This window comes from Rhodamnia argentea, chromosome 8 (assembly GCF_020921035.1).
Source record: "Rhodamnia argentea isolate NSW1041297 chromosome 8, ASM2092103v1, whole genome shotgun sequence".
Taxonomy (NCBI): Eukaryota; Viridiplantae; Streptophyta; class Magnoliopsida; order Myrtales; family Myrtaceae; genus Rhodamnia; species Rhodamnia argentea.
The window spans coordinates 5,569,717-5,596,274 of record NC_063157.1 but is presented as its reverse complement, the minus strand read 5'-3'; the positions used below and the strand labels follow the sequence as shown (position 1 = coordinate 5,596,274).

At 42.3% G+C, this 26,558-nt stretch overlaps 5 protein-coding genes across 8 annotated transcripts; 1 reads left to right on the top strand and 4 right to left on the bottom strand.

The window, feature by feature from the left end:
* Nucleotides 1–209: 209 nt before the first annotated feature.
* On the bottom strand, nucleotides 210–5,667 carry LOC115741198 (eukaryotic translation initiation factor 3 subunit B-like). The gene is made up of 12 exons (XM_030674965.2): nucleotides 5,513–5,667; nucleotides 5,263–5,428; nucleotides 4,415–4,652; nucleotides 3,971–4,117; nucleotides 3,417–3,545; nucleotides 3,190–3,318; nucleotides 3,031–3,114; nucleotides 2,829–2,953; nucleotides 2,492–2,690; nucleotides 1,884–2,416; nucleotides 1,096–1,204; nucleotides 210–824 (listed from the first exon to the last, which is right to left on the bottom strand). The coding sequence occupies exons 2-12, from the start codon at nucleotides 5,370–5,372 to the stop codon at nucleotides 483–485; spliced, it is 2,145 nt and encodes a 714-aa protein (XP_030530825.2). The 5' UTR covers nucleotides 5,373–5,428; nucleotides 5,513–5,667; the 3' UTR covers nucleotides 210–482.
* Nucleotides 1,246–26,558, top strand: LOC115741204 (serine/threonine-protein kinase STY13). 2 transcript variants are annotated; one of them, XM_048284584.1, is made up of 7 exons: nucleotides 1,246–1,262; nucleotides 23,727–23,874; nucleotides 24,021–24,153; nucleotides 24,290–24,485; nucleotides 24,716–24,840; nucleotides 24,933–25,091; nucleotides 25,924–26,558. In XM_048284584.1, the coding sequence occupies exons 2-7, from the start codon at nucleotides 23,744–23,746 to the stop codon at nucleotides 26,236–26,238; spliced, it is 1,059 nt and encodes a 352-aa protein (XP_048140541.1). In that variant the 5' UTR covers nucleotides 1,246–1,262; nucleotides 23,727–23,743; the 3' UTR covers nucleotides 26,239–26,558. The 2 variants fall into 2 exon arrangements, with proteins under 2 accessions (XP_048140541.1, XP_030530831.1); XM_030674971.2 differs by lacking the exon at nucleotides 1,246–1,262 and having other exon boundaries at nucleotides 23,380–23,874.
* Nucleotides 5,971–6,420, bottom strand: LOC125316183 (probable polygalacturonase). Its single transcript, XM_048283699.1, has one exon. The coding sequence runs from the start codon at nucleotides 6,418–6,420 to the stop codon at nucleotides 5,971–5,973; it is 450 nt and encodes a 149-aa protein (XP_048139656.1).
* LOC115741205 (U-box domain-containing protein 17) lies at nucleotides 9,781–11,591 on the bottom strand. Its single transcript, XM_030674975.2, has 2 exons — nucleotides 10,990–11,591; nucleotides 9,781–10,740 (listed from the first exon to the last, which is right to left on the bottom strand). The coding sequence occupies exons 1-2, from the start codon at nucleotides 11,202–11,204 to the stop codon at nucleotides 9,936–9,938; spliced, it is 1,020 nt and encodes a 339-aa protein (XP_030530835.1). The 5' UTR covers nucleotides 11,205–11,591; the 3' UTR covers nucleotides 9,781–9,935.
* Nucleotides 13,686–16,952, bottom strand: LOC115741199 (putative pentatricopeptide repeat-containing protein At3g01580). 3 transcript variants are annotated; one of them, XM_048284578.1, is made up of 3 exons: nucleotides 14,766–16,952; nucleotides 14,436–14,734; nucleotides 13,686–14,315 (listed from the first exon to the last, which is right to left on the bottom strand). In XM_048284578.1, exons 1-2 carry the CDS (start codon nucleotides 16,878–16,880, stop codon nucleotides 14,723–14,725), a joined length of 2,127 nt encoding a protein of 708 aa, XP_048140535.1. In that variant the 5' UTR covers nucleotides 16,881–16,952; the 3' UTR covers nucleotides 13,686–14,315; nucleotides 14,436–14,722. The 3 variants fall into 3 exon arrangements, with proteins under 3 accessions (XP_048140535.1, XP_048140534.1, XP_030530826.1); XM_048284577.1 differs by having other exon boundaries at nucleotides 14,440–14,734; XM_030674966.2 differs by having other exon boundaries at nucleotides 14,440–14,741; nucleotides 14,773–16,952.

Below are 26,558 nucleotides of genomic sequence, written 5' to 3'. Positions count from 1 at the left end.
ATATGGAGCTAGGCAAGGCGCCACTTTCCCATTCATGTGCAATGTAATAGATCAGGCAGTGCCCGACAAAGTGCAACTCGCAAGCAAATCAGAATTAGTTTACCTAAGTAGATAAACCAGGACATTAGCAAGCGAGCAAGAGAGCAAATTGAGGAAACCCCATTCCTACAGAAAGTTCGCTGGAGCATTATAGAGTCACAAAGAGAACATGAACGAGAACCGATAGCTTGTGCAAGCAAACGAGCTACAAAACTTGTTGAATTAGGTATCCGTCTTAAAACACTTGAATTCCTTGAAAGAACAACACTCTTCCCTTCTCTGACATCCATCCCCTAAGAAGGAATGCAAAAGGAAAAAAACATCTTCTGATTGCCGGTGCAGAGCTTTATCAGATATACTAACTGTCACTTTGCGGCAACCTACTGTTGACACTAGAAGCAGGATGGACGAAGAAAGATCCAAAAGAATGTGGCTGATCTCTCTCACTCATCAAAGTCAAACGAAAGGACCTCCTCAGAAACATCCAATAATTCCTCGACCTCGACTTCTTTTGCCTCGTACTCTTCCTCTTCATCACTAGCTTCTCCATCCCTCAGGTTCTGTCTCTCCAACTTTTCCTCTTCGTGCATCTGCTTCCACCTGCTTATCCATTTCTCCCATTCATCCTTCAACATCCTGCGCTTCTCGCGGTCCTGCTCGCTCAACAGCATTGACACATCCTGATCCTCTGCCTCATACTTCTTGCTATACTTCTTCAAGTTCTTTGCAATCTCTTCTTCCTTCTCAGGAGTTAACAATGATGGCGGCCTCGGGCGCCATGCAAACTGCAACCAAGAAAGGTCCAAAAAGAGGTGAGGTCTTCTGAGAGCAAACGTCAAACGAACTAGTTGAACGGTCAAAAGCAGAGCCAAAAATGTAACCCCACGTGGATAAATTGTTAAATCTTCTTCACATAACAAAATAACCAGAAGTCCAGTCAAGAAAGAAAACTTTCACAGGGTTAGAAGCACTGAAAAAAAAAAGTCATGGGAAGCTTGCACATTCCACAAAGTCAACCACACAAAAAGAACTAGAATAAAGTAAGTAAATGCGCACCTGAAAGAAATGATCCTTCAGAATCCGGTACAGCAGCTTGCCATTAAAGGACCATATGTTGAAACCATTTTCCATCTCGTGTACTGAAGTTACAGCTGTTGCAACATATCTAAGAGCACCAAAAGATTCAGCATCACGACCCATGGAGAGAGAGAGAGAGAGAGAGAGTTTTCCAGCACAAGATGGAAAACACACATGAATCACCAATTACACATGATTTCTCCTCCCAGCCATTTATTGGAAAAATCATGCGTAGTTTAGTTACAAAAATCTTCCCAAGAACTATTGATTTGAGTGATTCGAAGTAATGGAAATTGGTCTATCCTAATTCAGGATGGATTGGTGTGGTTCCTCTATGCCTAGAACATCATAATATCACATCAGGGTTATTTCACAAACACTTGCCATGGTAAGGAAGAAGGGACCCCCACTGTGAACTAATACCTAACGAACAAGTCCATATAATGTCTTTTCCGAGAGCTAGAGTAAATACATCCTGGGTGAAGCTTTATCGTCACCGCAGTAGAGTTTAACCACCAGTTATCTGCTCCGCACTTGGCTACCCAGCGTTTCGATTAGCCCCGCTAAGCCTCAAATATTCTAATATCACCAATTGCACTTCCTACTTCTGCTCCCAGCCATTTATTATAGAAAAGCCATGTATAGTTCAGTTAAAAGAAGTTTCTAATATCACCAATTACAATTCCGATCCCAACCATTTATTTATAGAAAATTCGTGTACAGTTTAGTTACAACAAGCTTCACAATCAAGAGAATTTCTTAATTACCTTCCAGTAGGGTCCCATTCAATATCTGTTGCCATGAAATGCTCTGCTGTAGCCATGGTTTCAAGCTCATCCACATTGTAAAATTCCAACTGACCATTGAAATTCTTCAATCCGGCAAGTATAATGTAGCGACCAGCAGGTGACCAGAAAAGAGCATTCGCTTGCTTCCCCTTGAGAGTGGTTAGCTTTGAAACACGGCCTGTGTTATTGCCACTCCTCATTGAGTAGAAGCTCACATCAGGCTTTGGACCATCACCATGAACTACTGCAAATCTATGGCCCTTGGGCTCCCAAGCAAAGGCAATAATCTTGTCATTCTTATTCTCGAGTTCCAAAACCTCAATAGGTATATCTCGTTCTTTGATTCTGAAGAGCTCAAAGCCAGTGTAAGTGCTCTTCTTTGTTTTGGTATAGCGGTCCACCTTGACAGCCAGATAGTCCCCATTGCTCTGCCAATACATCTTGCAATCACTAACGCTAAAAAGATTCTTCTGTCGCAATTCCTCCTTGCTAGGAATTTGGACAAGGCTCACCTATGAAGTGTGAAAAAAGATTAGGAAAATCACCACCAGATTATACGAAAGATACTGCAGAAACAAAACACTCACCCTAGCTGGTTGGTTTCCACCACCAAGTTCAGGAACAAACAGCGCAAGAATGGGATCAGTTGGAGACCAGCTAAAGTCCATCACATTTTCAACTTTCAGAGATTTCTTGTCAACGAGTGAAAAGGTTTCTGTTTCATAGACAGAGACAACACTTTTCCCAATTCGAGCGAAGTACTTATCATCTCTTCCTCCACCCCACCTGTTTCACTAATAAGTGAATATATTTCCACAAACTCACACTACAGTCACAGAAAGCTTAACATAAAAGGTAAAAGAGGTCAATGCATAAACTAGCCAACTTGGAGAGACGCAGGGAGAGAGAGAATGGGTAAATAACCTGAAAACGGGCCAAGAGACTCCTGTAACAGCCCCAGTTCCACCAACAGCAAAATCATCAGCACTTCCTTTGAAATCTCTCATTATTTTCCCCGTTCTCACATCAAAAATATTAATCACGACCCTCTGCACAGTAGCTCAAATAAGGAACAAGAATTGTAAAAAAGATAAAGAGGATACAACATTGCACAAATTTCAAAAACCTGAGGATCTCGGGGATTGCTCGGTTCGTGGCTGCTGTATGTCACTAAGTACTTCTCGCCAGGTGAAAAATCAATCAGTTTCACCTGCATTTGTCATTATAGAGCTTAAGATTGAGACAACATAAGCTAAAGAAACCGAGTATAATGCACAAATATAACCTGAGGATGAGCATAGCGCATCAGACGATTAAAGGTAGAGGCACCTCCCCAAACTGCAGAACCCTGCCGGTGCACTGTTGCTAAATAAGTTCCTAGTGGCGACCATTGCACGAAACTCTCGGTCCAGAACTATCACAGGGAAAAAGACATAATTCATTTATCAAATCCAAATAAAATGGTTCAAGAAGTTAAATGAAAAGAGGGGAAAACTCTAGCATTGCACTCACAGGACGTCTGTGCACAGGCTCAGGCTTCAACTGTCTAACATCATTCCACAAAACCTCAGTATCTGAGCCAGCACGAATGACAAACTGATCACGGGCTTTTTCATCAGTGAGCCACTGCTGAAGATTTTCCTGTAAAAATATACAAAAAGATCATTTTTCTGTTGGATGACAAAGTAAACTACTTCCGGCCAAAAAAAAAAGACAAAGTAAACTACACGTTGATTGAGCACCCAAAATAACTCCTACGAAAGGAAAGTGGATAGTCCAGCAAACAACATTAAGCCAATACAAACTCTGGTGCATGATGTAATGCCTTCAAAACATCTACACCTACATCTTAAAAGCATGAACCTGATCCTTGTGTTAAAATTAAATTCAATTAACATAAATCTTGATTCAGAGCATTGAGACGAGTGAGTAAGAGGTAAAAGCAACATAAACTGACATGTTTTATCATACTTAGAATAAACGCGTGATATAACTGTGCTGGTCAAAGGAATTACAGGCTCGAAAAATAAATAAATCCACTTATGAAGAAGGATTTGAGAAACTACCCCTGGGATATAAGGCTTAGTTTCGGGAGGCGCCCATTCATCAGGAACTCTCATAAACCTATCAAAGTCCTCAAACATGCTTACAGCAAAAATATGTGATCTATCCAACTTATACCCATTCGTCTTCTCTTTTGCAAGCTCAGCTTCCTGCAACAATAACCAGGGAAAGAGTTACACAATCAGAAAGATATATTTGACAGACTTTCCAACTGCAAGATAAAGCCCTGCAAAATTTTTCAATTTGCCAATTAAGACAACTGATATGCGCAAAGTTTGGCTTATTAGGATGATAGACAATTCAATGCATCGGCTTATCTTGCTCGCTATGTGTATGCCACAAAGCATTAATCCTGAATAAATTTACATAAACTCATCACACGCAAACAAACTATATGACCGGGACAAGGAGGTGTGCTTGGAGGGGGAGAGAGAGAGAGAGAGCACCTGAGCCGTGTTGTACTCGATAAAGCAGTATCCTAGAGTCTTCTGTGTATCTGGATCAACAGGCATCCAAAGGCCATCCTCTTTAATCACACCAATCTGACCATAGATTTTGCGAACAACACCTTCGAGCTTCTCAAATTTCTCACGGGGAACAACAGGGAGATTATCAACAATAATAATATTTCCCAACCCCTTATCCAAGTCCAAATTATCCCCCTGGTAAAGATCTTCATCATCACTGTCATGAAAAGATCGAGTGAGGAACCAATACCAAAAAGAAAAAGAACGGCCATAATGAAACATGTTGAGAATATCACTCGATTCAAACTTCTTTTCATGAAACGCTTCACCCAATGACATCTAAGACACCTCCTCATATTCCACTCAAGCTATTATGCTTCTTAGTTCGTTTCTCACATAACCATCGCACAGGATCAGACTCTGCCTTATATACCAAAACAGACATAGGCCTATCACTGGGCAACCACGCAGCCCTTCACTTTTGCACTCTCGAAAAACACGTACTTCAACGGACAAAACCCATGAGACGAATCAGAGAGCTACGAATTTTCTATCGGGCTAGGATCCAACTGTTCGTTTTCAATAAACTGTGCCTTCAAATTCATACAGAAATCCTCTCTGCACAAAATGACACGGAACCAAGTGCCTCTTCCCAGTTTTCTGTAACAACAGCAATGCATCTATAGAGCTCACATCCACGAACCCATACGCATAAACACCAGTCAAAGAGAAGCGCATAGAGAGAGAGAAAGAGAAATTCCTCATCTCAAGACCAAACTAAGTACAGATGGGATGAAATGCTCATCACTAGCGTGAGAGGAACCGACCTGAAGATGCCGAAATCTTCCCCTGGAGGGAGCTGAACCGAATCGAGATCAATCTGGGACATATTTATTCCCAGCAGCGCAGCCCTGTCCTCTATCGCCACCTCGTCCATGACCGTCGCCTCTAATCTTCGAAACCTCCCGGAAAACAAGAGAAGCGAATCGCAACCTAGAAACAGAAACAAACCCGATAGCGAGGCAAGGAGAGAAGATTGCTCAGAACGAGAAACCCTAATCAGGCGAGAGGAGAAACCTCGACAAGGCGCGGCGGGCCAGCTGGCGAACGGCCGGAGATGATGGAGGGGGAGGTGGCGACGGCGAGGAGAGTATTCGGGGAAGGACTTGAGAGTCGACGGATAGAAGAAGCAGAGGTTGATCTAGGGTTTTTAGTTTTTAACCGTTTTTTTCCGAGTAATTTTCATTTCCTAGTAATTATTATGGGGGAAAATTTCAAAAAAGCTACTAAAGTGGTCTCGTTTTTTCAAATAAGGGCGTAGAGTGAACATCGTTTCAAATAAGGGCCTGGAGTGTTTAAATTATTTCAAAAAGGGCCTATGTGAAGGGCAATTTTGTCTTTTAATCTTTTTGCCTTTTTCTTTTCTGTTTTTTTTTCCCCCCTTCCTATTCATCATCTCTCCCAGCACGTCCTCTATGTCGCCGAAAGACCTGCACCGCTCGTTGCATACCGCCACCACCACCGGCTCCCCAAGCTCAACTCGTTTGACATCCCACCCAACACCCATCTCCCCCTCGGCCCAACGGCGCACTCCTCTCCGTCGCCTCACGTTCGTACCGAAGAGTAGAATTTACCCGATTGGCTTTGATGACGGTGCGTTTGGCCAAGTAAAGCGTCATGTGGCTCGTGAGGTTGAAGCTCTCCGTCAAGTGCACCCCGGAAGGCACGTATAGCAGCATGCCGCCGAGCCGGTGCAGGTGCCGAATCTGGTACACGGCCTCCCCGAACACCTTGGTGTTCGGCGTCCGCCCCTCGCCGACACTACTGAAGTCCATGATGGAGATCCCGTCCACGCAGCCGCTCATCATAACCATGCCGGAGCACGTGACGACTTCCTCCTCCATAGCCACAGAGAAGCCGGCCAGAAGCATCGCAACGGCGACGAGCGGGACGACGGCTGGAGCCGACGACCGCAACATTCCCATGCTCTCGGCGGCTCCTCGAGGTAAATAGTTGCGAAGAGTGGGCGTGACGTGAGGGAAGGTGCGACGCACGATGAGCAAGGTTGAGATTCTGTCGGTGGTTTAGGGGGTGGGATTGGGGAGGACTGGAGATGGATTTGGTAGGCGGATTGAGCCGAGGAGGACAATGGCGAAGAGTCCAGATGAAGCTTTTTTATGGAGATGCTGATCTAAGGAGAGTAATGAGAGGAAGATGTGAGCAATTCTGGAGGAGAGTAAAGCCGATGAAGAAGAAGACAACGCATAGAGAGAAAGATTAATGCATTGATTGCGAGAGACTAAGAGAGCTTTGTAGAGTAGCTCTTTGCCAACGGTGGGAGCCCTACCGCGGGAAGAGGGAGAGAAGCGAGCCACCGGGCCGAGGGGGAAGATGGGTGCCAGCCGGGAGGTTGAAGTAGCGGCGAGCTTGGGGAGTCGTTGGCGGCGGCAGTGGGCAACGAGCGATACTGTCTTTCGGTGACATTCCCATGAAGAAGTCGTGCTCGGGGAGATGATGAACAGTAGGGGAGGAGAGGGGACAAAAAAATGAAAAACAGAAAAGAAAAGGCAAAAAGATTAAAAGACAAAAATACCCTTGAATAGGCCCTTTTTTGAAATAATTTGAGCATTTCATGCCCTTATTTGAAACGATGCTTACTCTAGGCCCTTATTTGAGAAAAGGAGACCACTTCGGGCCCTTTTTTGAAATTTTCCCTTATTATGGGTAAATGCAAAAGAAGGGGGAAAACCGGATATAAAATTCATTTATCAAATTCACTAGGAGTGTCTAAATTTTCAATTTATGCAACCTAATCATTTAACTTTTTATAACAAAAGTCAAATCAGTCCTCCGACACTTATTCACGAATTTTTATAACTGCACTATTATTGAGATTTTAGGATAGATTTTCATAATAATCTATTTGCTAAATGAGCAAAATTTTATTGCGTTTTCGTCTTTGTAAATATTATGATGATTTTAGTTAGATATAACTTAGCTTATGATCATTGTATCGGAAAAAGTTGAACCCCTTCTACAGTTGTATCGTATCGATAATCATGCTATTTAGTTTTCTATTTTAGAAATTTAATTAAAATTTATTAAAAACACGAAACACGAGATTTTGAAAAGAAAAACGTGTTTTGAAGTGATAGGCATATCAACCTACTACAACTCTAAATGATAATCCACTTTTACTATTATTCAGACTATAAGTTAATATATACTTCAATAGAACCATTTCAATATCTATAAAGACCAAAAAGATGAAAAGGTAATAAAAGGATAGCTTGCTTTTTCTTTTTCTTTTTTACTAATTTGGGAAATGGAAAGAAATGAAAGAAGTTACTACTATAATCTAGGCAATAGTGTAATTACGAAAGCTTGGAAACAGTACAAAGAGACGGATTTGACTTTGTGACGGATTAGATCGGACTAATGAAAGTTTTTGAATATTTAGAAGTACTTCAAAAACTATGTTGAGCAAATTAAGGCTACATTTGTTTCTCGGGAAATACGACATTTGTGGAAGGAAGTCATTTTTCAGGAGAACAACAATATCTTCGAGCGTTTAACCGAATCCCGAAAGCAATTCAATAAGGAAAATCAATTGCCTTCATGCATTCCTTTTGATGATTGTTTATTTGTATATTTTTTATTTGAAGTGGATACCTGAATGCCAAATATGACCCATAATAATATATTTTAAAAATGAAAATTTTAATTATTTTATTTTTCTTTTTTCTTTTATTTCCTCTTCACTTTCCCCTTTTGTCCACCATGGTCGGTTCAGCAAGCCTCTAGCTCGCCTAGAAATTTTTTTTTTTTTATTGAAAGGAATTTTTTCATTTCATTTGAAAGAGATACGCATAACTAAAAGATAAAAACAAAAATCAAACAAAGCAAGTAAATTTAAAAAATAAATTAATCTGGTATAGTCTATAGAGACTCGCTAATTTCATCACAAATGTGGATTTGTCATAGCATCAAAACACAATCGGCGACCAATTATCGAGCATCGCATTAACATCAATGATGAGCACATAACAAGATTTCCTTCTCGAATAGCTATGGCTTTGCCACTGCCTAACTTTAGTGTCTTCAATACCGTCACCGTATAGAAATAAGGACAACATCAACAGGTTGAAAGAGCATAGAAAATGTCTTGTGAATTTCAAATCTATTTCTAGATCGAAATAGAAAAGCACTCAAATCTAAATGTCACTCTAGATTGGGAGAGAAGACCCGCAAAGAAATATTAATTGATCACAAAATCACCTTCAGATAAGCCGATTACCGAAGTAGTAAAGAAGCTTCGCATGACTATATGGACCAAGCATTGGAGCTGAAGCAAAATTCAAAATAACAGCTTCTTCTGAGGAGGTCGCTTAGATCCGGCGAGCCTCAACCTTGTTGGCCTCGGGCGCCGACTGTTGCCTAATTGAGGAAGAACGGAAAATAAATGAAAAATAAAAAGACAAAATAAAATAATTAAAAAGAAAAGGAAATTATAAAAATTAAAGAAGATGTTTTTTTAGATAATAAAAAAAATGAAGGTGAAAAAGTGGAGAGAGGAAAGACGAAGGAAATTCCTCACTTTTGGTGCTTTTTTTTTCTATCAACGGAAAATACGTTCTTTGACTATTACTTTTCGTGAACCAAACAACAAAAAATAAAAAAAAATGAAATTTATTTTTATGAAATGAACGAACCCTAAAAGTGAAAATGCGACATTATATACTGGGCTAAAGTTTAACTACTGTTGAACAGCGTTGCTTGCATTATTAAAGCACAAAAGGCCTCAACCAAACGGTCTATTAGCCCGAACCACGATCTCTCCTTTTCCTAAGAATCGGGCTAGGTCTAGTTGGGCAAGGACCCGGCCCGGAGCAATATGCCACTCACAGTTTGGGTGGGCTAGACTCAAAACATAAGCCCGTTGGGCCTACCATGATGGGCCCCATCAACACAAATCGTCAAACGCCTCGTCGTCGTTTGTAAACATCGGAAAAACGAGTGATGAATTTTGGTCCGACGTCCGGTTTTTAATCTTTAATTTATTCAATATGGTGTCCATGAGATTCAATTCAACATATAATATCATTTATAAACTTTGAATATGCGGTCTCTAAATTTTTTATACATGTTCAATTCGACTTCTAGATTGTATGAACATGTTCAATTTAGTTTTTAGATTTTTTATACATGTTCAGTTTAGTTTCAACATACGATTTTTGAATTGTTAATTTATTCAATTTGATCCAATAGCGTCAAATTTGATCTCAAAGTGGATTGAGCTTAGGCTTTGAAAATCAAGATCATAGACAAAAGTTAAATCAGCTCTTATTCACGAATTCAATCTTCCTATGTACACCATAATCACTCCTTCTCAACTTAATCCCATTCGCTAATTCGATGTTAAAACCTCGATTAAGCCCTAACTAATCAAACTATCTCCTTCTTTCTTCTTTCTTCCAGAGAGGAACAGAGGGCAGCCTGGCTACCGATCGAGCTTCAGCTTCGCCACCATCTCCTCCACCAGCCTCAGGCTCGCTCCCTCCGCGTCGATCTCCTCCATCAGTTGCTCCACCAGCTCGTGCTTCTTCTGCTTCTTCTCATGCTTCGCCCTCGCGCCGTAGTCGGAGCAATCCCTGAGCAGCGGCAGCAGGTGCTGAGCCATCTCCTTGGCCCTCCACGTCCCGTCCACGCTCAGCTCCAGCAGTCCCGGCACCGCGCCTTCCCTCAGGACCGCCTCCCTGTGCTTGTCCCTGCAGCTCCTCACCATGGCCAGGAGTATCGCGACAGCATGCTCCCTGCATTCCGGAGACCCTTCCTCGACCGCCTCGACCAGCGCTCGGATCGCGCCGTCGTGGCCGGCGACCTCGTGGATCGCGTGGCTGGATGACGCCACGACGTTCTCGAGCGCCGCCATCGCCTTCTCCGTGGCCTCCGGGGACCGCGGCGAGCTTGAGGCGACGATGAGGTCGAGGAGGGAGGGCACGCCGCCGGACGCGACGATGAGGGGGGCGATCCGGCGGGAGGTCGAGAGGTTGAGGAGCGTGGAGACTGCGTCGAGCTTCGTTTGCGGCGAGATGGCGATCCGAGGGGGATTCGCAGGGATTTCGCCGGATATGATCGCAATTAGTGTTTCGATGGCGCCCGATGATGCGATCGCCAGCTTGTTGGCCCCGCAAGAGGAGAGGATCAACATCGCCGTCACTGTCAATTCCACCAGCGGCTGGCTCCCACGAGGGAGATTCACCATTGCCGGTATGGCTCCGCCTTTCACAATTTGAATTTTGTTCCTGCACAAAAAAGTACCGCAATGTCAGTCAGGATAGTGTAATACTTCAACTAATCGATGTAGAATCATCTCTTTCGCGTGCTATACTAGCCGCAATTTCAAACAACTGATGAAATCTTCGGTCCTGTTCGCTACCTTTAGGGACAAAAAATTTTGGAGTCGATGTCGATCGGCGTGATAATTCATGTCGTGTGGAAGTGCTGGTGGTGATTCATAAGTTTGGGAAAAGAGAAACTGATAAAGGCGGTACCTTTCGCTGCCGAAGGCGAGGGCGAGCAGAGCGAAAAGAGAAGCTTCAATGGCCCCGGCATCTTGCGAGCGGAGCATCGATATCAATGGAGGAATCACGCCGCGGTCGGCCAACCTGTGCCTCTGTTTGCTGTTGAGTTTGCTAAGCTCGATAGCGCCCTGAATTTGCGCTCCGCCGTCACCGCTCAATAGGGCCTCAACAACAAATTCCTCCATTGCCCTCTTCCTCTCTCCCTCTCTCTCTCTCTCTATTCAATCATGGACATGAGAGCTTGCCTGTGGAGCTGCAATTGCAGGGTTTGTATATCAGTTGCTTGGAGATACAAAGGTTGTCTTTTGGGGGCATCCATTGTTTCAGATTGAAGCAAACTCTCTCTCTCTCTCTCTGCTTTTTTTGGATCGGCCTTCTTTTGGGTTACTGTGTCCGAAGTGGAAAGAGAATGACAATACCCATGAGTGAATCTTTAGCTTTCCTTTTGCAGAAGCAAGACCCCAACCCCCTCATCCTCAGCTTTCTGGTGATTTTTAGCATTTCCATGTGGAGTGTGCTTCATTATTTCTCTTGCCCTGGGAAATTGTTGCCGTTTTGTGCCTTATTCAGCTGCTGCTGATGCACGTGCAGGATAAGCTGCTGGTCCATCTATACTCATCATGGACCTAACTCCAATTGGGATATCCTTTTTCCCTCTGTCCGAGGTTCGCGAAAATATCCAGTAGTACTTAAATTCCATAACCGATGTGATGACATGGCTAATCGCAAATTCGAGTGATATCTGTTTAGTGTAAGCTGCATTTTTATTTCTCATAATCTTCTCATAAAGAAGATGGATTTGGTCCCTTTGCTGACAACCTAATCATGAATTGGCTACAGCGCCCCTTGAGGGTGGAGATCGGAGATGCCTGTCCCGACCCCCTGCCCCTGCAGTTTCTCGTGCGCACGCACTTTTTCATCGAAGTCGCGGCGACTGCTTTAGGTTGTTCTTATGAACATCAGCTGGGGCTAAAGTAAATAAGGTTGTTCCTGTCATTGCCCTCAGGCTCTAAGCTAAAGCCATGGGAACTTCATAGCCTGAATTTGTCATTATCACTTGTTTTTTTTTTTTTTTCCCACATATTTCGCTTTCCTTCTAAAGTGCAGATTGAAGGTGCAGGCTGATTCTTGATAATTTGTTTCCTTCCATTTTAGTACTTACTTGGGACATACTTGGTTTAAGGAATCTTTGCTTAAAGCGATTTTTGTTAATACTTTCCGATTTCAATTCCATTATGAACCGGGAATTGTCCTAAACAGACGCATTTGATGGGTTCTTCTTCGGCCTACCCCTGCTCTCTGCAAATTGAAAAAAATTCCCTGAAACACACTGATAGAGGGCAATTTCGTAACTTTCGATTCGAAGATCGTCACGGTTTTCGTGAAAGCTGATAATCGAAACTAGAAACCACTTTTTTGTCCGAAACCAGACCAGGCCACGTGCAAAAGATCAAAGCCCGTCGCTTCCAGCAGTCGATTTCATCCAATCACGAAGAAGTATGCCTCTGAATTGTGGGCTGCTACTGTCTGTTTGCGATTCAGCCACATGGCCTTATCCTCGGCCACCCCTGTTCCTCGTAGCCGTGATCTATCCTCGTTCAACGTAGGCTTCATCATTTGACGGCACGGTGGTTGGAGGACTGATGCTAGACGATCAAAAGGTGTAGAGTTCGAGTCTTGGGTCTCGCACCCGGTTTTGTTTCATTCGGTGTATGAAGGACGGAGATCGATCGAGACGCCTCAATAGGTCTTCCGGGTTCCCAAATCCCTCGGAGTAAACAAAAATGGGTCGTGGTGGGGACGGTCACCTAGAAAAGTCTGATCGATATTCTGAATATGCGCATTGATCCAATCGAAAAGAACGACGTTTCTTATATCAAATTTGATTTGTAAATTCATACAATGCGGCGAGATCGTTTCGAAACAATATTGGTTCCGAATTTTACCAAAATTGATTCGCCTGGTATAAAGAAAAAAGTACCTAAAAAAAAGGGGGAAAAAAGTTATCCAACAGGGTATGGAATGGACAAGAAAGAAAGCAGGAGTAGAGGGTATGGGGACCGCCAGTGTGTTTTAAGGAATCTTACCCACTTTGCTTTCGCCGTTATTCGGCGGCTTCATGTTCAAGCAATTCTTCTCGCTTTCTCATGATGTTCTCTCGTTTCTTTTCTGTTCTGTTGCTGAGGGACTTGGATTATCTCCCTTTTTCTTTCCTCTTTTCGCCTTTTCTATGTTGCTTTCCGTCATTATTGTTGTTATGTAACTTGACTTGTAATTTTTCATCAGTATATCACATTTGAGGTAGTTAGAGATCACTAGACAAATATTTTTTTGTTTTGTGCATGCACAGGCTTTTGCAGCCACAACCGTTGGACGTTGACGATTCTACGTGGAAGCCACACGATCAGCTGCGGAGATTCATCCGGTTCAGTGCAAGAATGTGGCAAAGGAGGGAAAGATCTGATTCATGCTGGGTCCATAATGGCTTAGGAGGTTCATCTGAGATGTCAATGAACAAGAGAAAAAAAGGGAGGACCTCATTCTAAAGGAAAAGTTCAACAGTGTAATTTGTCTTCCAAAACCATAACATGCAAGAGGGAAAACCGAACCGGCATTTTTGCCATTGAATAGAGCGGGAAAAAAATGGTTTCTTCCGGACAAAACGCTAACCTGAAGCACATAATGTCTCCGTAGAATCCAGAAGAAAAATTGGTACAACGGAGTGTATGAGATCAGCATCTCTAAATGATGTGGACTAAGTGAATGCTGACCGTTTTAACAGCCAAAAATTGACAGCATGGTGCACATACAGTAGTACAGATGGCATATCTAATCATGCCCATAATACACGACTTAGAATGGAAGACTGAAGATGATAGCGCAATCGATGTCTCGATCTCTCTTATGCTTGGACTCCAAAAATACTGTACTTTCAGCGAGTTAAGATCCAGTCTCCGTGAATTGGCACCTAAAGAGACAAAGTTGCGTCGGGATTCTTGACATCAGAAACCAGCGAGAGCTGAAGACCCGCGGGAAGAGAACAACATCTGGTTTCAAAAGAAATGCTTGAAAAGCACTCCTGGCTGTTTCCGAGGCAATCAGTAGGAGGCAATCGATTCATCACTAATCCTGCAGACCGAAACCAACATCCGAGACTGGAAAAAGATTGGACAAAGGAGTTTCTACAGGGAACTAAGTATTCAAAAGAGAGCCATTCTAGGCTCTATAGACCAAAATCCTGTATGTAGTGATGGTTCCGCGATTTGCAAAAGGCCCGAGGCACGGATCATTGCAATCTGAAATATGGACAAATGCAACTGAAAAAGTTAGATGAGAACACAACATGTGATCTTAATCTGGAAGGAGGGGGGAAGATCAAAATCATCTAAAATGAATGAATTCACAAATGCCTCTACCTACCTGAGGTCCAGCTGAAGGGCACATCAGCAACCATCATCTTGTGACTGAAAGTCTGAAACCATTCTGAAGTGAACTCAGAATTGAATGCTTGGACAACTGAATTAGTAGAGAAACTGTGAAGGGACTGCAAGTCTAGTCGCCTTGCATCCAGACTAGATAGAAGGCCAATCTGAAGTGGATGTTGTCATGCGCACTGCAAAACTTGATGCCTTAGGGCAATTATCTGGAATAGCTGCGAGAATAGCATCGAGATGTCTATCAAAACCGAGTGTGTTTTACTTTCTTAGCAGAATTCCTCTGTGTGTTTTACTTTCTTAACAGAATTCCTCCGTGCCATTCAATTGAACTTCCACGTTGGGAACATAAGCTTCCTCTGTCATTCTCATTTCCAAGTTCCTCAGCAGTTCAAAAATTTTCCAAGAATCCTGGTGGGCTCTATCATCAACCACAAAGGTGTGCGTCTTATTCTTCACCTCAATGACACTTTGCCCAAATGCCTTCTTTAACTTCTTCTCCTTAATCAGACTTCTAACTTTTGACATATCATCCCACTTCCCGTACATAGCATATATGTTTGACAACAGAACATAGTAACCAGCATGATCAGGATCCAGATGGAGAAGATGTCTTGCTGCAAGCTCCCCCATCTCAATATCATCATGAATCCTGCAAGCACCAAGCAAAGCTCCCCAAACATGAGAACCAGCCAGAGTTGGCATCATCTCAATAACATCTATGGCCTTATCCAACTGTCCAATGCGACCAAGAAGATCGACAACTATACTATAATGCTCTGAATCAGGCTTCAGATGGTACTTGTGTACCATCTTGTTAAACATTTCTATTCCTTCTTCAATCAAACCCGAATGGCTGCAAGCAGATAACAAGGAGAGGAATGTCACGTTATTTGGCTGCACTGATGAATTTCTCGTCATCTGGTAGAATAGTCTCAAAGCTTCTTTCCCTTGCCCGTGAATTCCATAACCAGCAATCATCGAACTCCAGATGACAACGTCTTTCTCACACATGCCATTGAAAACTTTGATCGCATTGTCCAAGCTACCACATTTTGAGTACAATTCTAAAAGAGTAGCTCCGACGTACATGTTATCGCCGAAGCCACTTATAATTAAGTAACCATGAAGACAAATGGCTTGCTGGAGAATTCCCAATTCAGAGCAAGCTGCAAGGATTTTGACAATAGCAACAGCATCAGGAATGATTTCACTGGCTAGCATGTTGCGGAAAACATCCATGGACTCATATGCCATTCCATTTTCAGCACACCCACTCAACAGAGTGACCCAAGCAACAACATCTTTGTTGGGCATTCTAAGGAAGAGATCAAACGCTTCATCAGGAGATGAGCACTTCATGTACATGTCAACAATAGCAGTTGAAACTGATACATTTAGCTCTATTTTTTTCTCTGAAGCAAGTGCATGGATTTTCTTACCCTCTTCCAAGTTGCATCCTGCAGCACAAGCTTGTAAAGCACCAACCACACTAACTTCATTTGGTTTGTAACCCTTCTCGATCATTTCATTGAAAAGGTCTAACGCCTCATTGGTAGCTCCTTTGCAAACATAACAAGCGATTATGGAGCTCCACGAGATAACGTCTGTCCTTGGCATCTTCCTAAACAAATTCATGGCCAAACGGATGGAACCAGTCTTTGCGTACAAGTTCAAGACTGAGTTAAGAAGAGACAAGTTGGCATCAAAACCCATCCGATACATAAAACCGTGCACAGAGCTTCCAACCTTAAGATACAACAACTGTGTACAAGCTGAGATGGCAGTTATGAGACTTACTGGGTCAGCAACAAAACCCCCAGTCTTCGCCATTTGAGTGAAAAGCTGCAGAGCTTCAACAGGAGAACCATTGTGCTCCAACCCAGTAATCATAGAGGTGCACATAACAACATCTGGACTCGGAAACTCTCTAAACACTTTCAAGGCACTACCCATTTGCCCACATTTGGAGTACAAGTCGATCAAAGCAGACCCCACGAACATATCCATATCAACCTCCCCACTCTTCTTCACATACCCATGAACCATCTCGCCATATTCTAGCACTCGTAACCCTGCGCACGCCTTTAAGGCGACTGGAACGGTGTAGTTGTCGGGCTTTCCTTCGGCGCTCTTTCCGTTCGATACCATTTGCTTGAAGAGACGCAGCGTCTGCTCGTACTGCCTATCTCTACAGTAGCTCCCGAGGACAGAGTTCCAGAGATAGACACTTCTCTGAGGCAATTCATCGAACAGCTTCCGGGCACTTTCAACGGACGCGGACTTGGCATAATAAGTGGTGAGCTTGGTGGCGTAGTGACGATCATGGGCAACCCCCGTTTTCAGCAAAAGCGAGTGCAGTGAAGCAAGATGCCTCCCATCCTCGCACGACTCCATGAATCGAAGCAACACTTCCCTCCTCGGCATAACCCAACACCCGAGGCTTCCATGAAAACTCAGCTCATTGATGACCCCTTAAACATTACAAAATTCATTTAGAATTCCGTTTTGGCTTACTGACCACAGCGGCAAAGTACGTACCACGGCAACTCTTTTGCATGTTGCAACAATTTAGAGAAAAAGTTGCCAACTTGCTTATTTGATGAGATCTTGGTAAATTCCTTATAGAGATGGTACTTCTTGCTGCCCATGTTTGTGAACTTTCAAAGAAATTATACTGATTTACTGGGATATTAGTAAATTACTTGTAAATGTGTTAGTTTCTAAATCGCGCTCATAAGATAGGAAAGCATTTGGATATTGGGTGATATGTTAAAAGTTTAGTGTTTTTTACAAATTACGCTTGTAAAATCTAAACTAAGTTGGTAATTTATTAAAACATTGGTAAAATGTCTGTAGCATTATTTGTTTACTACTCGAAATTAGAAAATTTAAAATAAATAAAAAAGCCGATAACTTGCTCATTTCATGGATAGGAAAATTACCAAAAAAAAAGTCTTAAAACTATTACAATTATGTCAAGTCAATCTTAAATATATATATTTTAAATTGAGTTATAAACCTTATGCATGTGTGTAAATTTTGGCCGGAATCCGCTAATGTGGCATGGTCGATACTGACATGGAGCGGCGGACGTTCACGTGGACAATCTTTAATAATGTTATAATTGTATTTTAATTCCATATTCACTTTTTATTTATCTTTTGTTTTTCTTCCCTTCCTTCTTCCTCCAGCCGGTCGCCAAATTCTAGCAACCGGCCGTAAGCGATGCCGGCGAGATCAACCTAACGGGGGCGAGCTTCGCTAGGGGTTGGTGAGGTCAACCTCGTCGGTCCTTTCCTCTATCCAATTGGCAGACCTTGGTGAACTGTTTGAAGAAGAAAGAAGGGGATAAAAGAAAGAAAGAGAAAGAAAAATAAATAAATAAATAAGTCTTAAACCTATTGCAATTGTGTCTATTCAATCCTAAACATTTTTTTGTCAATTGAGTCTTAAACATTATGCACTCGTGCAAATTTTGGCCGAAAATCACCAATGTGGAGCGGTCGATCGGCATTCATATGGACAATCTTTAATAACATTTTAGTATTTTTTCAAAATATTTATTTATATTTTATTTTTCTTCCTTCTTCCTTCAACTGATCACTAAGGTCCGGGTTGACCTGACGGGGGCAAGCTTCCCCAAGCGTCGGTGAGGTCGACCTTGCCGACCGTCTGCCCTATCTAGTTGCCGAACCTCGAAGACCCGTTGGAAAAAGAAAGATAAAGAAATATAAATAAATAATTTGAAAAAGATATTATTCAAGATTGTCCACGTTAGCGCCGACAATACTACTCCAGCGCTAACGCTCCACGTTAACGACTTTCGGCCAACATTGGTCGGATGGACTGAGTTGCCACAAATGAAAAAGATTTAGAATTCAATTGCAAAAAAAAAAAAAAGATTAAATTGACACTGTTACAATAGATTTATGATTTTTTTTTGTTAATTCTCCATTAATTTTTATATACAATTAGAAAATAATCACAGCCTTGGCTATTTGCGATATTACAGTATGAAAAAAAGTGAATGGGATGTCTTTTGCGAAGTTAAAAGGAAGAGGCTGATGGGAGGACCAGGAGCTACAAAAGAGAGTGCCAAAAGTAGAATCTAATTCTGGTATGAGATGAGAAAATTGCAATATGCAACTTGGGGTGCGACAAATAGAAATTTCATATGAAATTCTGACAAGTTAAAATCGTGGCCCTTTCTTTATTTATCACATAATAGAGTCGGCTATCTTTATGGCATCGATTTTAGAAGTTTGTGAAGAGAGCTGGACGAGCGAAAAAAGAGGATCGGCTCCATCAGTAACCAAAAAAGAAAAAAAAAAGGTCAAAGAAAGAGGTCGGATACTCCAAAGAGAGAGAATGTGTCCCTTAGAATTGACCTGGATTGAAACTCTTCTACGTAACATAGCAGAAGATGACTATGATTATAATGGACTATAACGAGGAGTGCGACAAACTCACTCCCGTTTTGCTAAGAAGGAAAGCAGCTTCATCGGCTCGAATCCAATTGGCGAGACCAAAAGAAAGGCCAGCGTGAAGAAGCTTGGTCAGTGATAATCTTGCTCGGACCATATGATGGCTATGCAATCTTCTCCTCCAATTACTATAAGAGTTACAAATGAAACTACTCAAATGGGAAATCAAGTGTCATCACCACCAAACGAGTCTTACCTCAAAGGCTTGGACGAGGGCTGTCCTATAATCATTACGGGAAATCAAGTACCATCACCACCAAACGAGTCTTACCTCAAAAGGCTTGGACGAGGGTTGTCCTATAATCATTACGAAATCGCCGAAGGTTATATCAAGATCGCTTCCAAGTCTAGCTCTATTACCCATGGGCCAAATAGACTGCGTTAATGGAATGGCAATGTTAAGACGAGTAGCAGGAGGATTACTTTAGATCTATTTACATCCGGTTATTCCTTCTTGTTCTTTTAACCCACTCGCTTAGGCCTTGAAAACAATGTTCTCTTTCTTACTTTGCCACTACTGTTTAATGCTTTAAAGCACCATTCATTACCCCAACTTTGTAAACTTACTTGGTTCTTGAGTATTTGCTTGTGATGACTAAATTCCTTACGACGGATATTGCAACTGTGAAGTTCATTTGATTTATTGTATTCTTGCTCGAGTTGGATAATGAAAACTTATCATGTGCCGTTCTTTCATAGGATGGATTTGTAAGAATTCACCTATCCCAATTACAAAAAAATATAATGAACCTTAAATGTTCTTGCATTAAGAACTAAATCACGGGTTATACTTATCACATAGTGTAGAGAAAAATAAGAATTCTGGAAGGAATCACCTGTGATTTCTATATTCCCTCTTACGTTTACAAGGCTATAAGCACACTTATATACAGAGAAGAGAACCAATCCTAATTGACCTACAAATCAGGGGATATACATAGAAACATGGGATATACATAGAAAAAATATAAAATAAGACGAACTCTTCATATTTTGAATCTAACAGACAGTTCATGCTAACACATAGTACCCACGTGACCCTACCAACATATACATATATATTAGAAATAATTTTAGGTATATTGCGAATAACACAGGCTTAGCGGTTCCGAAGTTACACCAAACACCAAGAGGCCACGATAGTGGAGGCCTTGCTAACCCAAGTCCTCGTTATCGACTGAGGCATATACGAATGACTTTGCTAATTTGAATGGTATGTGATATCTTTCTAACGCGATACAATTTGAGTGCAAAGTGCAAACCCATGCTTTAAACTTATTAATGATGCTTTTTTTTCCTTAACATCAACACATAGAAAAACTCATAAGAAACTACGAAGAGTAGACCATATCCATTAAGATTTATGTACGGATCCTATTTTTTCCGCTTATGTATTGTACCGTTAATTTCCCCGGCACCTTCTTAGAAGATGTCTCAACCAATTACTTAATTAGTTCGTCGTACTTATAACATTATTCATTCCATAATACCTATCTAAGATTAATACGAAAATTAAACTTTGTTTGTTCTCGCCTTAATGAATTATAAAACCATGTCGGTGAGGCGCGGCGGCGTCAGAAGGTAGTGGACCCCACGACGGACGGGGGGGGCCTTTGGCGGGGCCCAGTCCACCGTTGGAAAATTCGATAAGACATGAGCCTTGGACTTTTCTTAGCGGCTCTTGTACTTTCGACATCATTATTGATTTTATTTGTTTTTTTTTTTGGGGGTGGGGGTGGGATTACAAAACGAAATAGCAAGTCAAATTTGTTCGTTTCGCGATTTACGTGGACTTGCGAGGCCCGTCGGTGGATTGACCTCGTGGGCTTTGACTCTGCTGTTTTTATTTATATTATTATTATTTTTTTCCTTTTTTGACCCTTTTGGATCAATGTGAATTGGGTTGATGAATGTGAATTGGCGACGAGTCAATGCGTTCCACGTGATGATCCATCGATGTGAATTGGTCTTTGAACGTATACACAATTCACGTCGCACGCTACAATACGCGCGCTGCAATTAAAGGTGATCAATTGACGAGCCCGCTTTGGTTCGAGAGATTTGAAAACTCAATCGGACCCGTCTACTTTGGATCTCGACCCGATGGACTCGAACATTTATATATAAATTACGTGTTCCTCGACGGATTTGAGCAATCCAATGGATGCCTCGAGGCCGCCTGATAGCATCCTCTAGATGCAAATTACACATCGACATAGAATTAGTAAATAATAATGTCATTATCTAATAACTTAATTTTTTAGAACATTCAATGGCGGTCCCACAAAATTTCAAAATAAAAAGTCATGATTTCTAATCTTTCTACGCACTGTATTGCGTGACTTGCAAAATAATTTGGACACAAACTTGCACTATCAATACAGAAAGAAATGCATTACCTCGGGATTGGATGGCCTCTCCCCTTATGCTCTTTGGGATTTACTTTGTCCTGAAGCCTTTCGGGCACTTTTGCTTTGAGTTAGCTTTTAACGAAAAGCTTATCATGACCAAAAATAAATAAAATACGAGCATGTGATGTCCTGCTGTGGTTGGGAAGCGGGGGAGGGAATGGGGGCGGAAATTGAGAAAATTTTGGCACAAGAAATTAGGATTTAGAACCCGCAATCAAAGTCTGAGCTAGAACCATATTAAGAATCTGATAAGCATCCATTTAAATTTCAACAATCTCGTTAAATGCGAACTCGGATGAACAATCTGCTTAATTTAGTATTATTTGTGAACAACAAAGCAGTCACATGCAACGAATATATTCGTAAGCTAAGATGCTTTATCACGACATTAGTTCCTAGAAAATAACTCGTAAAAATTGGAATTCATCGAGCCGAACAAACGGCAACTCTTATTTCAACTACAGCACGACGTTCGAGACATTTTAGATAATGCGAAGTCTCATTTACTATTTTTATTGTAGCGGTCTTTTAAAGGTTAAGCTTATCAAAATGTAATCCTTCACGAGTTTCTCAAATTTATATATCGATGATTCGTCGCTTAAAAATAGATGATTATACATTTAAAAACGAGAGTGGTCTATGCGAATAGACGGTTTGAATTATGCACGGCCCCTAAAGGATATTCAAATTAGTGAAATCCGCGGCAATCAATCGAATTCCACACCAAACAAAGGTAGATTATCGTTAAGTAATCGGAACTAATCCTAAGTGCCCTAACCTTGTGATTTTGAAAGCTTAGTTTAAATAACACGTGACACGACCTAAGAAAAAGCAAAGCAAGTCTCATCTTTCTTTCTTTATATTTTTTGGGATATCTTCGGTGATCACGTAGCTTAGGGCGCGCATGGTGATACTTCTGTTTCAAAAATCAATTTTTGGTCAGAAGTTATTTTTAATGAGAGAAATTCGTTTGGTAACGGTTGAAAATTTATACTTCCGAAACATTTTATATGAAAAATCATTATCGACAGCCGAAAAATTTCTACTTCATTTTTGAACCTTTTAAATTTCTTTAAAAATAATAATTATTATTAAAATACAATTTAATTTTTTTATTATTTATTTTTTACTCATGTGGTCGGAGACGGTGACTCGGCAGCAGTGGCCAACGCGATGGTTGATAGTTGGCGACAGGGGGCGGTGGTCGCAGCCGGCAAAGATCGGCGATTGGTGGCTATCGCAACTAGCCAAGGTTGGTAGTGGGCGATGGTTGGTGGTTGTGGGCAGCAATGGGCCGACGGAAGTCTACGGTGGTTGGCTACCGAGAGTGGTCGGTGGGTGGCGGTCGGCAGCAGCCTGCGGTGGGCGGAGGTAAGCGATGGTCGGCAGTGGTCGTGGGCGGCGATCGACGACGGTCTGCGGTGACGAAGGTTGGTGGACGTGGATATGATCGAAAAGAAAGTGAGAGTGTAATAAAAAGAGGGTGAGGCGAAAAGTATTTCTTGAGTTGGAGAAGCTATTTTTTTAACTTCTCAAATTGAGAAAAAAATAACTTCAGAAGTGGAAATTCACTTCAGAAGTGAAAATTTCATTTAGAAATAAAATTTTTTACCAAACGGATTTTTGTTCCAAAAGCTGTTTTGGAGCAGAAATCTACTTTCAAAAGTGTTATCATGCGCACCCTTTAACTTATCCAGTCAGTTTATTAGCCGTCGGATCAAGTCCGCTGCATCGCATCCGTTGATCTCATCTCTGATCAGACGGTGCAATCATGACCGAGTCAACGGCGTCACCAAAAACAAAAGAAAACCTCCACCGTCTTCTTCCCGACGCATCCGGACTTTCTTCACCCTCTTTTGACTCTACCCTTCCCTCTTTTTCCTCTCTCCTTTATTATTATTATTATTATTTAATTTATCGCAATAATTTCGAAAATTTTAAAAAGACAAAAAAAAAAAAAAAGTGAAAACACGCGCTGCTCTCCGACAGTGACTTCAATTCCTTCCGCGGCTTTATCTGCGGTTGTGTGTACCCCATCCACATCCACAGCCGCGTCGAGAAAAACTCTCTCTCTCTCTCTCTGAACATTTTCGCGCACTCTGAAGCTGAACTTGGCGAGCTCGAAGCTCCAGTCGAGCGCCTCCGCAACCCCCGGAGAGCTCTTCCTTCGACCGCCGCTTCGGATCTGCTATCGCCGTGGGCTCTTCTGGTCGCCGGGCGCGCCCACCTGGTGTCCTGCACGGACCGCTGCGCGTTTGTGCTTCCCGCGAATGTTTCGATCGCGAGCGGACGGTGATGGTTACGGGTCGCGGTTCGAGCGGGTGATGCGGCTGGGACTGCCATTCTAGCTGGAGCTTAGAGCATATCGTGGGGGGGAGAGAGAGAGAGAGGCATGGGATCTGCGAACGGGTTCTATTCGGTCGGGGAGTTCGATTTGGAGGGGAAGTGGCTGATCGATCCCAAGCACCTGTTCGTCGGGCCGAAGATCGGGGAAGGCGCGCACGCCAAGGTCTACGAGGGCAAGTAAGTCAACGGTCTACTCGACTGTGAAGCTCGGTTTGATTTGGATTCGAGTTGCGGTTAAGCGGAAGCAGCCGTGCACTCGTGCGCTTCTTTGCCCCTTTTTGCTTGTTTATGATTTTTGTATGATTATGTCCATTTGTAATTAGGTACAAGAACCAGACTGTTGCTGTCAAGATTCTCCACAGGGGCGATACTCCTGAAGAGATTGCCAAGAGAGAGGCAAGGTTCGCGAGGGAGGTTGCGATGTTGTCAAGAGTACAGCACAAAAATCTAGTCAAGGTTAGTTGATTTAGTGGTTGAACGATGGAGCAATTATGCAGTTCTGGCGTGTTTACGGTGCCATTCGAACGAATTGGTGGGGATCATAGTTCTTTGTGGTTGATGTGTTTTAAAGAAGCTACTCTCTTGTGGCCAGTTCATCGGAGCTTGTAAGGATCCTGTCATGGTTATAGTCACTGAGCTCCTACTGGGGGGAACACTGCGAAAATACTTGCTCAACATGCGACCCAGCTGCTTGGACATGCGTGTGGCGGTCGGTTTTGCACTTGATATTGCCCGCGCAATGGAGTGCTTGCACTCGCATGGGATCATACATCGCGATTTGAAACCTGGTACTGTTCATATAAACGTGTCTTCCCTTTTCTCGAGTTATTCAAGGAATGTTAATAGTCAGTTCCGTGCTTGACATTTCCCAGTTTGATTGTTTTATCGTGATGCTCTGCTATTAAGGTTATGGTTTCTCTTCCCATTGAAGGAAATCTGTGCTTTATCGTTTCATCATGAGAGCGACAGAGGAGGGGATCATGGATCGATTTATTGACTTCTAATTTTCCTTTTCCAGAGAACTTGATCTTAACTGCAGACCACAAAACAGTTAAACTTGCGGATTTTGGCTTAGCTAGAGAAGAGTCTCTGACCGAGATGATGACAGCTGAAACTGGAACATATCGTTGGATGGCCCCAGAAGTAAGTAAACGAGGACATTTGGAACTGCTTTTCTGTAATCCTTTTCCCACTTCCTCTTCGGTTGTGTTAAATGAACCGACGAATGTCGACAGCTTTACAGCACAGTCACATTGAGACATGGAGAGAAGAAGCATTACAATAACAAGGTGGATGCCTACAGCTTTGCAATTGTATTATGGGAGCTGATCCATAACAAGCTTCCTTTCGAAGGAATGTCCAATCTCCAGGCAGCATATGCAGCTGCTTTTAAGGTAATTTTGCCTGTATACCATTTATTGATATACCGCTCATTATTCATTAAAAAGTTGCCTTGTGTGAGAAATCAATTGTCCCCTGTAAGTGGTTTCCTCCTGGGGAAGTAAAAAAGAAGGCGAAGAACAAATCAGGCTTTCATTTTGCAATTTTGTCTTCATCATGTCTCAAAAGTTAATTGTGCCCAATTGATACATGACCTGGATGTTTAGCTTGAAGTTTGAGCTGAAAGGCTGTTGGTGCGAAGCTCTTAATTTAGATTTTTCTGGAGATAATGAAATAGAAGCAAGCGGCAGCTGTAATTAAACTGGTACAGTTTCTGTATGCATCGTTAATTCTGTCCAGACGACCCATAATCTTGTTAGTTATATGCATTACAAACTGCAGTTACAAATGCATGCTACCATGATAATTGAAGATCCATATTCATGAACTCGAAAGGATGAATATCGAGGAGAAGTACCTGCTTGAGTATATGTGCCGTTAGTATTACTCAATTTAGACAACCTTCCATCTGCGCAGCGGATAATTCAGTAATATAGAAAGCTGGTAGATGAAGGGAGCAGTAGCTTTCTTTAGGAAATTCACGGGCAGAGAAGATCGATCAAATTCTGGAGCTTTTGCTTTTGTTTATCTATATGCGCAGTTCATGCTTTACAGACCCAGGTGCCTCTACCTGCAAGCACTCCTGGGGCGGGACTGGGGCCATTATCAGTCACAATCGGATTGTTTGGGCAACTGTGTTGAAGTCCACTTTTCTTCTATCATAGATTGCCCTGCCACAAGTTGCGGCTAGAAATGTCATCTAAGGTTTTTGTTGTGCCATTTCAGAATGTACGGCCCAGCGTAGATAACCTGCCAGAGGACCTAGCTTGTATCGTATCGTCATGTTGGAAAGAGGATCCAAATGATAGGCCCAGCTTCAGTCAGATAATTCAGATGCTCCTTCACTATCTTTCAACCATATCCCCACCGGAGCCAGTTATTCCCCAGCGCATTTTTACCTCGAAAAATTCTGTATTACCTCCGGAGTCTCCGGGTACGAGCGCTCTAATGGCTACGAGGGAGAACTCAGGCGACACCTCTACAAGTGAGATGGAGCCCAGGTCGAGGAGCTTCTTCTTCTGTTTTAACCAATGTTACTGATTCCCTGGAAGGGTTATATATACACGAAGTTATTCAAATTCCTCTATAGGTTAGAGCAATAAATCTTAGCCCCAAAGAGGTTTATCTAGGCAAACATCAGGTAATTAGGAAGTCACGGTTATAACTTGTATTTTATCGTATGACACACTGGCCGCGCCTAGAATATGACCTAGTTTGTTCCAAATTGACAAAAAGCAGAGGGTATTTGTAATTTTGGAGGGTGCAGGTTGCTGGGATGTGTTTTGTCATTTGTAAAAAATAAGGTTCCATCCAAAGGCCGTTACTCCTGTTCTGCTGTAATAATGGAATGAGCTCGTACT